Source organism: Sphaerodactylus townsendi, linkage group LG12 (genome assembly GCF_021028975.2).
Source record: "Sphaerodactylus townsendi isolate TG3544 linkage group LG12, MPM_Stown_v2.3, whole genome shotgun sequence".
NCBI classification, from domain to species: domain Eukaryota; kingdom Metazoa; phylum Chordata; class Lepidosauria; order Squamata; family Sphaerodactylidae; genus Sphaerodactylus; species Sphaerodactylus townsendi.
The window spans coordinates 43,072,218-43,087,728 of NC_059436.1; the positions used below are offsets into that span (position 1 = coordinate 43,072,218).

General features: G+C 44.4%; 1 protein-coding gene across 1 annotated transcript in view; it reads right to left on the reverse strand.

Moving 5' to 3' along the window:
* The window catches only part of LOC125442215 (astrotactin-2-like), a 198,777-nt gene that overhangs the window by 84,940 nt on the left and 98,326 nt on the right, over window positions 1-15,511 (reverse strand). Inside the window, exon 3 of the mRNA XM_048513441.1 lies at window positions 13,752-13,859. Within this exon, the coding sequence (XP_048369398.1) occupies window positions 13,752-13,859 (108 nt within the window). The remainder of the gene's footprint in view (window positions 1-13,751; window positions 13,860-15,511) is intronic.

Below are 15,511 nucleotides of genomic sequence, written 5' to 3' on the forward strand. Positions count from 1 at the left end.
CTGCAGAACTCACCAAGGTCCGGCAGGGCCTGGACAGCTTGTTAAAGCATCCCAGCAAAGATATATCCCATCTTTTAGCAAAATTGTTTTTTTAAAAAGATTTCCCACCCGTGTCAAGCAGCAAATCCTGCTGAATCACTCTGACAGCCAGCAAGGGTCTCCTCCCCTCCCCTCCCCTCCCCTCCCCACCCCCACCCTCAAACCATGTCTAATCTAAGTTATCCTTCCTTTATGATCAACAGAGTTATATAACTGCCACTACAATAGCAAGCAGCCAAGGGGAAGCTTGTGGAGGTATTAGCGGTGCGCATGTAGGCTCAGATTTATGCACTATCACGTCAAGTCATCAGAAGAAGGGGAGGATTCAGCAACTAGGATGAGACTTATCAGTTCCAGACCGCCTTTCATGCAGCCAGAGGCAAGGATGCCACACAGAGATACTGAGCAGCGCCCAGCCCACTTGTACAAATAATGCCACATCCACCCATATTCTGCCTTCGGATAGAGATTTATCTGAAGAGTTAATTTGTTATCAGTCCCAACCCAGGAGCATCAGGCAAGCAACATGATACAGAGCTCAAACATCAAAATGTCTACCTAAAAATCTTCTTGAGGTACGATATCTGAAGGGCTCTTTCCCCACTTATCATGGTTCATTATTTGTGGGGAATGCACTTCTGGAGCTACCAACAAGCTTGCTCGCTGCATGCCCCCACTATCCTGATACAGAAACTAGACAGTATCCTGCAAAGTCATTTTTTTTTTACCATCCAAAGTCCACAAATGGAAAATAACAACTCTAAGTGGTCTGCCATCTGTATAGAAATTGGATTTTAGACTAATGTATTATATTACTGAAATTGTGGTTGTTTCAGCTTGTGCGTAAGCTGCCCTGAGTCTAGTTCGGGCCAGGAATTGGGTGGGGTCAGAGGCATAGCTAGGGGGGAACCGCCCGGTGCACCGGTGCATCCTCTGCCCCCGTCCTGCCCTGGAATGCCCTGCCATGTCCCAGGAATGCCCCCGGAACACCCTCGTCACAACCCCACAAGGGTTCGTGCCCAGTGCGTCACCCCCATCCCCTGGGAGCTACGCCTCTGGGTAGGGTATAAATACGATAAAATAAAACAAATGCTTGTGAGAGGATGGGTGCTTTAAAAAGGAAAGCAATGATTTACCAACTCAGCCCCCATCTAAATATGACCCTGGAGAGGAAAAGAACTTTTCCGTGAGACTCTGTTCATACTGGGCTGGTATTTGTTCAGAGCATCTGCATGTGGAGGCTAGGGTATACTGTAAGCATGGGTAGTGCCCTAGTTTAAGCAGGGCATGTGAAAAATTGCACAGGAAAGGGGATTTTGTTGCTGCTGCTGTGTTTTGGCCATAGCAAGATCACTGAGGCCCCTTCCGCACATGCAGAGCAATGCACTTTCAATCCACTTTCACAATTGTTTGCAAGTGGATTTTGCTGTTCCGCACAGTAACATCCAGCTGCAAAATGCATAGAAAGTGGATTGAAAGTGCATTATTCTGCATGTGCGGAATGGGCCTGAGAGGTGGGACTAAATTGGATGACAAATTACACGCAATAGAAAAGGGAATGGGAGCGGAGAACCTGTTGAGTCTCTGTGTAAGAGAGGAAGGCTCATTCCTCACATGCAGAATAATGCACTTTCAAACTGCTTTCAATGCTCTTTGAAGCTGTGCGGAATGGCAAAATCCACTTGCAAACAGTTGTGAAAGTGGTTTGAAAACACATTATTTTGCGTGTGCGGAAGGGGCCCTAGTCTGATAATCAGTGGCCTGCCTCTTGTTACAATGCACTTTGTTTTCTTAGCCCTAACTTTTCTTTGCATTTTAGTGAAAAGGCAGAAGGGAGGGAAGGAAGGAAGAGAAAGAGAAAATCGCTACTCAAAATTTCTCATTCCACATTTCATTTGCTTTCCTCTCAAATCATAAGCGTTTGTTGCCTCCGGAGGCAGGAAAGGATCAAAGCAAAGCTTCTGCGTGTGTAACAGCTTCCGAATACCCAATTTTCCCTCATAAAGGGCCTTGTTTTAAACACCAAATACAGAAGCAGATCAAAGCCCAGATTCACATTCCTTTAACAGCCCTCAGAGGGCTCTAAGAGCGGGAGAGAGCGAGAGAGAGTCGAGACACAACAGCTGACGCAAAGCCGAGGCCGATAATTGGGCTTTCCTAATTTGTCATTTTTTTAAAAAAAATGGTGGCAAATCAAGGGAAGAACTGGGCATCCTGGAGATTTGAGGATCTATGTCTTCTCCCACCCCTTAAAAAAAAGGGAGAAAAAACCCAATGGAGAAATGGATCCTTGGAACAATACCGGAACTCCCTTATTTCAGCAAGGCAGAATGTGGAAGTTATCACTGGACAAGAGAACCTAAATCCCCATGGTCTTAATTAGGCTATAATGGGATGGCAGTGCTGGTTTATGAGGTAATAATACAGCTCCCAAGAGGCCCAGCGATGCCTTTGCCTCTGTGTGTTATCCTGACAATGAAAACTACCTGATTACAGCACAGCAAGGAAAAAGCTGCACAGTCTAGCAAAACAGAACGGGGAGGGGACTACACGCACAACCCAAGGGTGGAAAGAAGCAGTCAGAGATCATAAGGTTTCTCAGCGGGAGGGGAAGTATTGTTTTTGGTCACATACAAGACAACCCACAAGGTGCACACCACATCATGAAAGGCGTGGGTAGGTATGCAAGGTTGACGTGGATGCCAGACCACTGTGAACTGAGAAAACGGTGGTTGGTGAAATAGGAGCAAAGCAGTGTGATGCTGTGGCACAGAGGGGCAAGATGCCATACTGCAGTCAAAGCTCTGCTCATGACCTGAGCTCGATCCTGACGGAAGTCGGTTTCAAGAAGTTCGCTCAAGGCTCAAGGTTGACTCAGCCTTCCATCTGTCCAAGGTCACTAAAATGAGTAAGCTTGCAGAGGGGTAAAAAGTGGATTGGGGACGATAATGCCAAGCTACCCTATAAACAAAATCTGCCAAGTAGTGATGTGATCTCACCCCATGGGCCAGTGATGACTAGGTGCTCACACAGGGGACTGCCGCCACCGGGGTAGGAATCTGCGGCTCCAGATGTTCAGGAACTACAATTCCCATCAGCCCCTACCAGCATGGCCAATCGGCCATGCTGACAGAGGCTGATGGGAATTGTAGTTCCTGAACATCTGGAGAGCCGCAGGTTCCCTACCCCTGGCCTTTACTTTTTTTTAGTGTGACAAAGATTAAATTCCCACAATAAGATGACCCATGGGTTTCTAACACAGCACAAATCTAACAAGAGTGACTCACATTTTATGATCTGCTTCAGACACCCATCCCAAGACTCTCCCACTCAGTGGCGTAGCGGGGCAATTGTAGTGCCATCTCTCTGGACCTTACTTCTCCTGGCAGAGTTACCTGATGCCTTCCATCTATCTGTAATGTTTCTGACTACAAAAGCATCTTACATGGAAGGACAGAAGAAAAGCCTTGCTGGATCAGACTAGTGGTCCACTTAACACAGCATTCTGTTTCACATGGTGGCCGACCTGTTACTCTGGACAGCCAACGATAGGACACAGAGGCAGAGGCCTTCCTTTAATGTTGCCCCCTGTCACCGGTATTCAGAGATTTACTGCCACTGAATGTGGAGATTCCCTTTAGTCGCCATGGCTAATAGCCTCTGATGGACTTCTCCATGCATTTGTCTACATTCCTTTTAAAGCCAGATCCCCTTTCAAGGCCAAAGGGTATGGAATATGCTAGCATCCATCACTTGATCCCCCCTGTCTGCCCAAAAATACTTCCAAAAGGTGCTAAAATGAAGGGTCTGAGGTCCATTTCTAAATAGCTTCATTTTCCCATACGAACCTGCCCAGCAGATGAGATCATTATCTGTGGCTCTCATCATCCATAAGCTAGGCAGATAGCTACCACAAAGACAGCCTTCTTTGTAATGGGACCCTGATCATGGAATGCTATCGCAAAGGTGTGTCACCTGGCACCTTCTTGAAATAACTGTGGGAATTAAAAAAATTGCTGTGGGTGATTCCCCATGGTCAAAAAATCCCATGACACTCACGATAAAAATCCTGGCTTAGGCAAGGAGTCCCCACAGCTTCAGTGCCTAATTCGGCTCCATCCTGGCCCTGCCACATACTCTCCCCATCATCCCGCATTTTTCAAAAACTGGCAGGAAGGTAAAACTTTTTGAAAAAACACAGGCCGAGGCTGGATTGGTGGGGAGACACAGAAAAAAAATAGATTTATTTTTCCCACCCTAGGGAGTGACGTGAAACGTTCCAGTCAATCAGAGCACAGTGGGCTGGGCACAGAGCGTGCGAAGCTTTTGTGTGTGTGTGTGTGTGTGCGCGCGCGCGCGCGTATGTGCGTGTGTGTGTGTATGTGCTGGTTGTGGCTATGAAGACATGCTCCTGCAAAGAGAGGGGGAGCAAGTGTGCATACGTGCGTAGCAACGACGGGAATCGCTATGGCTGGCACGAGGTACAAAAAGACTACCTGCGCTCTCACGAAGCTGCGCAATTAAAAAAAAAGAAAACAAGCAGAGGGGAGGGATATTGTTCCCGCCCCAACACAACACATCAGCCAATCGGAACAAAGAACAAAAGAGCCGCAGAGCAGATTGTGGGTTTGTGAGAAATGTTGCAATTTTTGATACCAGAATTAACTTTGGGCCCCTCAATAGACATACGCTGTGGTGGGGAGGGAGAAATTGCAATAAAAGATGCTGTATCTTATTGAACCGGGAGGGGGGCAAGTTTATTTTTTCCATGGGGATTCACCCTGTGTTGAAGATGAAGCTAGATATATTTGTGAAAGATAACCCTTGGCCATCTTTTGATAGATTATATATTAATATAAATAGTAGTAAATAGTAGTAAATAGTAAAAATAATAGACAGGCAGCCTCTATGGATAGTAGCTGACCGTTTGTGTGTGTGTGTGTGTGTGTGTGTGTGTGTGTGTGTGTGTGTGTGTGTGTGTGTGTGTGTGTGTGTGTGTGTGTGTGTGTGTGTGTGTGTGTGTGTGTGTGTGTGTGTGTGTGTGTGTGTGTGTGTGTGTGTGTGTGTGTGTGTGTGTTCTATATGATATCAGGGTTTCACGTGTCATCAGTTCATTTTGGGAAAACAGAACCTCTATTGCTCATACCAATGTCTGACTGGAAAAAAAACCTGGATAGGCCCTGCTTTAAATGCAGAAAAACCGCCTTGCCAGGTGACACAGCATGTAAAAAAACTGCACATAATTAAAAACCTGCCACCGCATCCACTCCAGCCGGCATGGCAGCATCTTCAGTAATTTTCCAAGTACAGCTGGCGTGGGAGAAAGTGTGCAAGCAAAACTCCACTCTGCTGTCCCCGATGGCCACAGGGCTGCAAAGAGGCACCACGTGAATCCCGCTACAAAATGAACAGCAAAGCTTCATTGCTAACAATCAGCTGCCTCCAATGATGGATCCATTCCTTAACAGAAATTAGAGTCCTGTCCAATCATGGATCTGAGATTCAATTATTAGTAGTTTTAAGCTGAACTTTTGCTCCTAAAGGAATCTTCTTCCTTGCACTTGCTGAATTCATAATGTAAAATTCCTCTCTGCTAAGACCTGAAGTGTATCAAGGGCCAGATGAGATAGAGAGAAGAGAAGAAGAGTTTGGATTTATATACCCCCTTTCTCTCCTGTAAGGAGACTCAAGGGGATTTACAGTATCCTTTCCCTTCCCCCCCCCACAACAAACACCCTGTGAGGTGGGTGGGGCTGAGAGAACTCAGAAGAACTGTGACTAGCCCGAGGTTACCCAGCTGGCATGTGTTGGAGTACACAAGCTAATCTGGTTTCCCAGATAAGCCTCCAAAGCTCAAGTGGCAGAGAGGGGAATCAAACCTGGTTCTCCAGATTAGAGTGCACCTGCTCTTAACCACTCCACCACTGCTGCTCTCTGATTGATGGCCCTTCTGCTAAGGGCCCTTTTCTTCGGTGGGGAGGATGGAGGGCCACCATGTGCGAGATTACTGGAACTCTATAGTTCCTCACAGTCTTTGTTTTATCATAATTTAAATAGAGATAAAGAAATGTATTTCATCCTGTGTTTTAAAACCACTTTAAAAATGATGCATAGACTAGGGTTTCCCAAATTAAGTCGGGAATTCTGACATGGGATTTTAGGTATGACCACAAAATGGCCACCACAGGAAGCACAGTCAACCACACAGAGGAAGCCAAAGGAATTTGGGGGGCGGGGCTTGAGATGGATAATTTAAAAAATATATATTGTAAAACAGTAATGAGTAAATAAAATCAACGTTGTAGTGGCACTTCCACTGAAATAACATTATTTTAATCTGTCCAATAGGGTTGCCAGACCCTCGCAAGGAACAGGGGATCCCCTCACTTTAGGCTCCCTCCCCTCAGTACCATCAGCTAGACAGCAGGGGTCTTACCAGGCTTAAAATGAGGTCTAAACCTTGCTGCCACCAGCATGATGATGTCACTTCCAAAAGTGATACCATCACACAAGGGAGATGCTCTGGCATTTTGGCAAAACTCTATGGTAAAAGAGTTTTGCCCAAATACCAGAGCATCTCCAGAGTGTTATTTTTACCACAGAGATTTTACCCGAATACCAGAGTGTGATGACGTTACTTCCGGAACTGACATTATTGCACAGACGATGCCAAGGACTAGGTCTTGTCTTAAGTTTAAAAGCTTAAAATAAAAGTAAGATCCTTCAACCACCCCCTGCCCCACTAGTGGACAGGGGAGACCTGGCAACGCTACTGCCCAGACACTCAGATCTCCAGTGGTCAGTCATAAGATCTGCTGGCCAAATGCCTGACCTGGCCCCACCTATGTTCTTAGCTGGTGGGTGTTAGGAAAGATTTTGGCAGGCCCCATGGTGTCCACAGACACCCCATTACCAACCTCTGGCATATGCAGTCAGCTACCAGGACCATCCAGAAAAGGCTGGATAGAAATCTCTCACAATAAAAGCAAAGTAATCATTGCAAAAGCACTGTGAAGAGGCTTCACATTACTAAGTTCATTTTTCACACAGGGAACTGAGACTCAAGCCAGCAGCCAAACTTTTTAATCATCGTTTAATAATTTTCGACTTGGAAAAGAACAGTGAAATTGATCACAGCAATCTCCTCAATTCTCCGCTACCAATGTCTAACGCAAACCCTTTTTCAGCTAAAGCAAGACATCGCTTGGAATGTCTATAGGAGGTGAGAACCTTTGATTTTTTTTTCTCCTTTTTTAAAAACCACACCCAGAGTAGAACAAAAAAAAAAAAAACACCCTCCCCTTCAAAGAGGCTGAATAGCCAAACTGTGAAATTCATTTGTAAATGCCTTCTGGTACAAACAAAGAACCAGTTTACATGAAATACTAGCCAATCCCCATGAATAAGCTTCCACACAGAGGCATGGGTTTATATTGGGATCACAACACAGAGAAGAAGAACTAGGTTATTAGTGATCAGACCCCACTTCCTATTAAAGGGCTTCATGGAGACCAGGGGATCTCCAAGGATGACACCAGAACAGGACAACACGCCCACAAAATGGATGTTCCTCAGAGGTTTGTTAAGGTGACCAGATGGTCACCTTTCTGAACTCGAACGGGGGTAGGCGGCCGCGCGAGCACACAGCCGCAGGAGCGCATGGCCTTCTGGGGCTTGCCGTTTCCCACCCTGTGACAGGGCAGGAAACAACAAGTCCCAGAAGGCAGTGCTCCCAAGCTGACCATGCTGACTTGCTGGAGGCTGCCGCACTGCTACTTTCGCCCAGAAGGCAGTGCGGCAGCCTCCCAAAAATCGGGACAATTTAAATAACCCGCGGGACGCAGGACAAATTGTTTGAAGGTGGGACTGTCCCGCCAAAAGCAGGACGTCTGGTCAGCTTGAGTTTTGTGGAATTCATTTTGTTGTTCTCAAGTCTGGGCAGGAAGGAGATTGGTAGCTGACCTTTTCGCCCGGCCCTAAGGTGTGCTTGGCTTAACAATGTGGCTAACTACTCTACTGTACCACCCTAAGGTGATTTTATCAGCACTCTTAGCAGACCATTCCACCATCCTATCATCCTAAATATCAATCTGTATTCAGGAGAACAGCCCAGGCCTTCTCTTGGGGCTTCCAAGTAGCCTTGTGGTAGCCTTCCTACCCTTTTGTCAAAAATCTGGAAGAGCAATCAATTCTTTGTTCTCTGGGTTTCCTGCTACAGAATACCTCATGTTGCCTCAGGACACATTTTTGGGTATAAAAGTGGGTTCTTCAGCCATCATAATGTGTGTGTTTTGGATCCACACATTCAAATCCACTTGCATGTGGATTTTCTCTTCCTTCTGGAAACGCTGGCCATTTTTCTCCTCAGCACTGCTTAAGCAGATGTCCCTTCAAGACTGGTAACTATTACCCTTCCCTATCCAAATTCCTCCCTTGTTCTCTAAGGCCCCTTCCGCACACGCAAAATAATGCATTTTCAAACCACTTTCACAACTGTTTGCAAGTGGATTTTGCTATCCCGCACAGCTTCAAAGAGAACTGAAAGCAGTTTGAAAGTGCATTATTCTGCATATGTGGAATGAGCCTAAGTTAGCTCTTGTGTGCTTTGTGTGTGTATGTTAATTATTTGAAATAAATTCCTTATTTCTATTATTTTTATTCTTTAATAATATCTGTTTCAATTGTAACAGCGCTTGTTCATTTATGAGTTCTCACCCGAGACAGTTCTGGGTGCCACAATTCATGGAGGGCATTGACAAGCTGGAAGAGGTCCAGAGGAAGGTGACTAAAATGGTAAAAGGTCTGGATTCCATGCCCTATGAAAAGAGGCTTAGGGAACCTGGTAAGTATAGTCTGAAGAAGAGAAGGTTAAGGAGTGACATGATAGCCATGTTTAAATATTTGAAGGGATGTCATGTTAAAGTGGGAGCAAGCTTGTTTTCTGATGCTCCAGAGACTAGGACAAGGAATAATGGACTCAAGGAGCAGGAAAACATTAGGAAGGACTTCCTGCAGTAAGGGCTGCTCAAAAGTGGAATGCATGGCCTCAGAGGGAGATGGAGTCTTCTTCTTTGGCAGTGTTTAAACTGAAGCTGGATGGCCATCTGTCTGGGGTGTTTTGATTGTGTCTTCCTGCAAGGCAGGGGTTTGGACTTGTAGTCTCTTCCAACTCTATGATTTTATGACAATTTTGGTATACACAGGTTATTGATCGCAACTCCCCCTCTAGCTCTGCCTCCAGATAATCCCCACAATTTATGGAAACTGTCTGCCAAAGGTAACAAGCTCATCCTCACACACACTTTCCCACCTGGAAAAAAAAACGCATGAGGTTGATATTTACTCCATTGTGGCAAATAAATTAGTCCTTCTTAGGTTCCATGTTTGTCTTTTCCCCCTGTTGAGTTATCACCATCAGATAGGGGGGGGGGTGATTTAGCCTCAGAAAATGGTGTAGAAAGACCTGACCCCCCTTGTTTTGTTTTGTTTTTTCCTGATCAAATCAAAACAGAAAAAGAATCCTGTGGATCACATCAGTGGTCCATCTACAACTTGTTGGTCAACCAAATCTCAAGGACCAATAAACAGACCATACAGACAAAGGTTTTCCCTTATATTGCCTCCTAGCATTAGGTAGTGAGAGGTTTAATCTCTCTGATGGTAGATGTTGTAAAAACTGCAACAGGCTTTGTTGGAAATGTCAAGAAAAATTTGTATAATTCTTCCATATGTGATGGACTTGTAAAAAAAAAATACTGGGTTGACGTACACAAGAAAATGCAAAAAAATACTGAAGACTAAACTTCCATTTACTGCCAAGACAGTGTTGTTGGGTATTCTTCCTGAGAATTTTCCAAAGAATCCTACAGAACTATATTTGTACCTGCTGACAACAGGCACAGTGACAACCAGTAGAAAGCTGAAATAAGCCTAACCACAGTAATTTGGGAAGATAAAGTAAGAGAGTATGATACAATGGCTAAACTAATAAATCTTGTAAATGGACAATCACAAAAATGAGTTTGATGAGAAGTGGGAATTGTATTTTTTTATATGTGGCTGAATCCATTACTTTAAAAAACCTAAATCAATAATAATACCAATGAAGACTAAAATTAGATTTAGAGGTGTTGCATGAACAGGTTAATATGTTACTAATATGTTAGCAGTTAAGGCTGTAAGTAATCATTAAGCTGATATATACTAGTGGATTTTAACTAAATAAATAGTAGATAAAAGACTAAGATAGAAAGTTCTCTCTTAAAATGTATCACGTTTACATTTTATGGAGTATTAAGATCCTTCCATTGTTGTTTTGTTTTTATATGATCCGTTATTTTCATTTCTATCATTTTCTACTATGGTCTAACTCTATGTATATATTTTGGGAAAAAATAGTGAACATATATTAATAAACACAGAAAATATTCAGGCCAAGGTCTTTCCTTATATTGCCTCCTGGCAGAGGCATATCAGTGAGAAATGGCACCTGCAGACAACACCTTCTCTGGGTGCCCCCACCCCCCATGCTCGGGGGCGTGGCTCAGGTGTGGCTCAGGGGCAGCTTGGACGGGCACTGCAGTAGCAGGCTGACTCTTTATTTAGGTGTCACCCGTGTGCCAACCCAGCTCTTCTGAGCCAACTCAGCACAGGGGAGGAGGGGGGAGCGATTTTGCAACACCTCCACCACCACCGTTACGCCCGGGGTCATTTACCTCCCGTTCCCATGGGTGGTATGCCACTGCCTCCTGGCATTAGGTAGTTAGAGGTTTATTGTCTCTAAATGCAGAGGTCCCCTGTAATGAACATGGCAAGTCTCCATTGATGGACCTACCCTGCAGGAATTTATCTAATCTCCTCATAAGGCCATATATGCTAGTGGCTAAAACTATATCTTCTGACAGTGAACACTACAATTTAATTACTCAGAGAGTATATAAATATTTCCTTTTGTACATCTTGAATCAACCACCAATCAACTTCATTCAGTGGTCCTGAGTTCTAATATTACAGGAGAGGAAGAAAAAATGTATAATTGTACAATCACTGTATATCCTTGACTGATGGACAGTACACACATCTTCTATCTGAGATGGTCGTCTTCTTTCACCGAGCATGCAACTTCAGGAAGAACACCCATGGAGCAATGAAGAGAGGTAGCACCTCCCCCCCACCCTGCCTACCCAGCTAAATCAATTTGGGCAATCAATGGGGTTACAGAGGTCACAGCCAGATTGCCCTCACATTCTTGAATTTGAATCTATCACACCCTCCCGCCAAGTTTTCTTTTTTTCTAAACTGAAAATCACCATAGCCTTAGGAAAGGTGCTTCAGTCTCTTAATCATTTTGGTTGCCCTCTCCTACATTTGTTTCCAACTCTGCAATGCCATTTTTGAGACTCAGAACTGTAAGCACATTCCAAACGAGGCCACACTTTAGATTTGCTCAGGGTTCTGCAATGTTGGTTTTGCCTTATTTTCAATCCCTTTCCTAATAATCCCCAGCACCTGGCTGCTTCAAAAGAGAGGGGAAAAAAACCCTGAAAGATATGCTGATCGTAGACTTTTCGCGCCCTGTGCGAGCAAGGTATTTCAGAGGACACAAAGAACTGCAGGAATTAAATGATTGTGATGATGACAATGCAAAACACCGAGCCGCAAATGGATTCATAACCTATTATCCAGAATGCTTGCAAAATAGCAGTCTGTCCTGCTCAACTCTTCCTAGTTAGGCAAAGTTAAACCCTCTTGCCAGCATCCAGGCTGCTGACTTCTGCCTCAAACTTGCCTGTCACAGACATTTGTAGAGGGCCCTCGACCATCTCGAACGATGCTTCCCCTTAGCCCATTAAAAAGTATGCAATGGAGATTTTTTTCTTTTCCCCTCCATTTTCCCCCCTCCTCTTTGAAATGAATGATTGTACAATCCAGGTCACAATCCATTGCATGGGAATGGTGACAATGAGTGCACTGATTCTAGGTGTTGAGATGGTTTGGGCCCAAAATGAACACATTCCATGTGTTTGTGCGAATGCCTAATCATCAAAATAAATGTAACCGAACTTTCTTGGCAACTCTCTGCTCCCGTGTCTGGAACGAACAGAAAAGCTGTTCCTCAAAACATCTGGAAAGAACGGAAAAGCTGTTCTGCCGCAACCAAATAACTTTTGAACGTTGCTATTTATTTCAAAAAATAATTACAGAACAACCCTGGTTGGGGGGGGGGGGTTAGTTGCAATATTGTGGACGATGACACAGCCATGGTGTAGCTGTTCTGCCTTCTAAGAGACTAGCTGCACCACAGCAAGGAAGCCAACAACGATGCTGCCCCCTCCCCCCTTCTTACCTCTTCCCTTGGGAAGGATTGGCCCCAACCAGATGATGGGCCTCCTTATTCCTCTTCTTCCTTCCCCTCCCCCCAGATAGGTGGGCCAAGACCACATGCCATCCCCCCCTGGAAGGGGTGTGCCATGATGAAATGCCACGTCCCTTTTTCCCTACCTCCTTCTAGCCTCCTTCCTCTCCCTTCCCCCCGGGTGGGTGGGCTATGACCAGATGATGATCCCCCCTCATCCTCATTTAAGTGGCATAGGCAGCTCAACAGGTTGTACCACCAATTTTGCCAGCATAAGACCAAACTGGCAAATGGGAGTGCTCCTGTGCTGAAAAGGCTTAGGAAGCCAACTAAAGTTGGAAATGCCCCTTCAATGACAGCCCGGCATCCTGCTCTGGAGGAGCGATGCTGCTGCATCTGCAGTCGGCCAGATGTTGCACAGCCGCATGGCTCCCCAACTCCAGCATGAGGTGTCCCTGTTTCCACATGAATTCTGGGAACTTCGAAAGGTAAAACTTCAAAATGGTTGAAAGCAGAGGTGGGATCCAACCAGTTCTCCCCACTTCTCTAGAAGTGGTTACTAATTTTTTTTGAGTGCCGAGAAGGGGTTACTAAAGCAACCTCCCTGCCCAATAGGGACTGGAGGTGCGCGTGTGCAGCGGCACCACTGTTTGAATCCCACCACCATCGGAACCTGTTATTAAAAATTTTGGATCCCACTACTGGTTGAAAGCATTTCCTCTGCCTGAACAAGTTATTTTCAGCAAAGCTTCTCCACTCCCATTCCACCGTAAGTGCCTTAATATTCAGGAGAGAGGCAATGAAAATCCAAGAGGAGCTGAACAGATAAGACCCCTCATTGAGAAACTTTAGATTGAACAGGTGGATTGACACAGGAGCCCCCAACATTTTCTAGCCAGCAGGCAGATTGGAAATTCTAACACGGCATGTTGGGCACAGCAACAAAATGGCTGCCACCCAAAATGGCTGCCACAGGAGGCAAAGCCAGTCAAAAATGATTGCCACCACTTAGCTTCAGCAACACAGTTCAGATCCTTGTGCTGCAGTGCCAGCTGCAGCCAAATTAACACTTTAAACAATCTGCAGAGCCAATCAAATCTCTAGCAGTCAATCAGAAGACAAAAGTGGCCCCACCCACTTCCTAAAATCATTTGGCAGAGGCCAGAAAAGGTGTCAATAGGTGTCATGATGCCCACAAGCACCATGTTGGGGACTCCGATGTACAGTGCCACCCTGAACAGCATAACACACCTCTAAATCAGTTGAACTCAATGGGTTTAGAAGGATGCCAGTCTGCACAGGATGGCACCATTAGTGGAGCCAGGTATCATGCAATCAGCCCAGTTTCTGCCTTTACCTTTGCTACGTCGACGACTCCTGTATTGCTCGGTGTAGAAGGTCAACTGCGTTTCATCATCTGCTTCCGAACCAGAGTTGCCTTTGGTACGGCCAAACCCAATCCCACCTACAGAAAAGCAAACTGGGAGTTAGCACCACAATTGCACTGCAGACACTAGTTGGTTAAGCAGTCTTCCAGGAAAAAAAAAAACACCAGACTTTCCTGAGATTCTACCAACTTCTTTCACCCTAAGATTCCCCCTTCCATTTATTTGAAAGCTGAAAGTAGAAAATTATGACAGTCTTTGTGAAGAGCAGTGACACACAACTCGGTCTGTGACGAAAGTTAAAAGGAAAGAGACCTTCAGGGGTTGCCTGTGGCCCTTCACTTTGCCATTAAAGTATTTAACTCCTTTAAAAAAAGTTTTTATATTTGGTCTGGGTGGAATCCACTGGGGAGGGGGGAAGGGCCCTTTGAGTATTTAGCCTCACTTCAGAAAAAGTGTGTGTGTGTGTGTGTGTGTGTGTGTGTGTGTGTGTGTGTGTGTGTGTGTGTGTGTGTGTGTGTGTGTGTGTGTGTGTGTGTGTGTGTGTGAACATCATACAATATCATGAAAAGTGTGGCTGAAATTGTGGCTGAAAGTTTAATGCAAAGTATATCAGTTCAAATTCCTATTTTATTGATCTGCCATGGCGACAAAATAAAAGTTGGATTAAGCAGTAGACTAATAATATTATGAAAGTGCAAGCCAAACAGTGTAAGCCAAACAATAATGGATTTGCAAAAAACACACAAAAAAACCACTATATAGAGAGAGAATCAGGTATGGTTATCTCTTAAGAAAGTGTCCCACAATAAGAGTCCCAAGCAGCACAACTTCTTGAAAACTGTTACTATGTTAAGTTTTTGAAATGTTTTATGATTGAACGCTGTATTTCAATGTATACCACCATCTATTGTATGGGGTTTGCTATTTATTTACCTGTTGTACGAATCATTTGAAAGCCCTCCGGGGGAGGGCGGTATATAAGCCTAATAATAAATAAGTAAGTAAGTAAGTAAGTAAGTAAGTAAGTAAGTAAGTAAGTAAGTAAGTAAGTAAGTAAGTTAGTTAGTTAGTTAGTTAGTTAGTTAGTTAGTTAGTTGTCTAGATCACCATGGCCTGTACTTATATTTCATAACCTTAAAAACCATCTATAGATTAAATGTCCAAGAATATTCTCCCAGGTGATTCATCCACCAGTTCCAGCTGTCGCTGATTTTAGGAATGAATGAAACAAGCCAACATGGTGGAACAGATAAAACGACTTGGCTAGAACCTGAGAGACCCACATTCAAATCCCCATTTGGTCAAGGAAACTTGCTGATTGGCCTTGGGCCCAACACTCAGCCCAACCTAGAGTTGGTGTTATGACTATAAAATGGAGGACAGAAAAACTACTTTGGTTCCCCACTGGGAAGACTCCCAAGTGGAGTTATAAATATCTAAAATAAATCAGTACCACTTACGTCAACTGACAGGAGGAAACATGGATTTCAGCAGCTTAGGATTTCTCTCATCTCTTTTTCTATTATTACTCTGAGGACAATTTCAGATGCGACCATTATTATTACTGACACGTAGATCAAACCCCATCTGCTGTAATTTTTGCATCTCTTTTTAATTTTCAAAAATGTATTTGAAAAATACAAGTCCCATAAATGAAACAATAAAGGAGTGTAAAAACAGTGGTAAGCAATCCAATCGGATATAATAAACTTCATATCTTAAGGCAGTG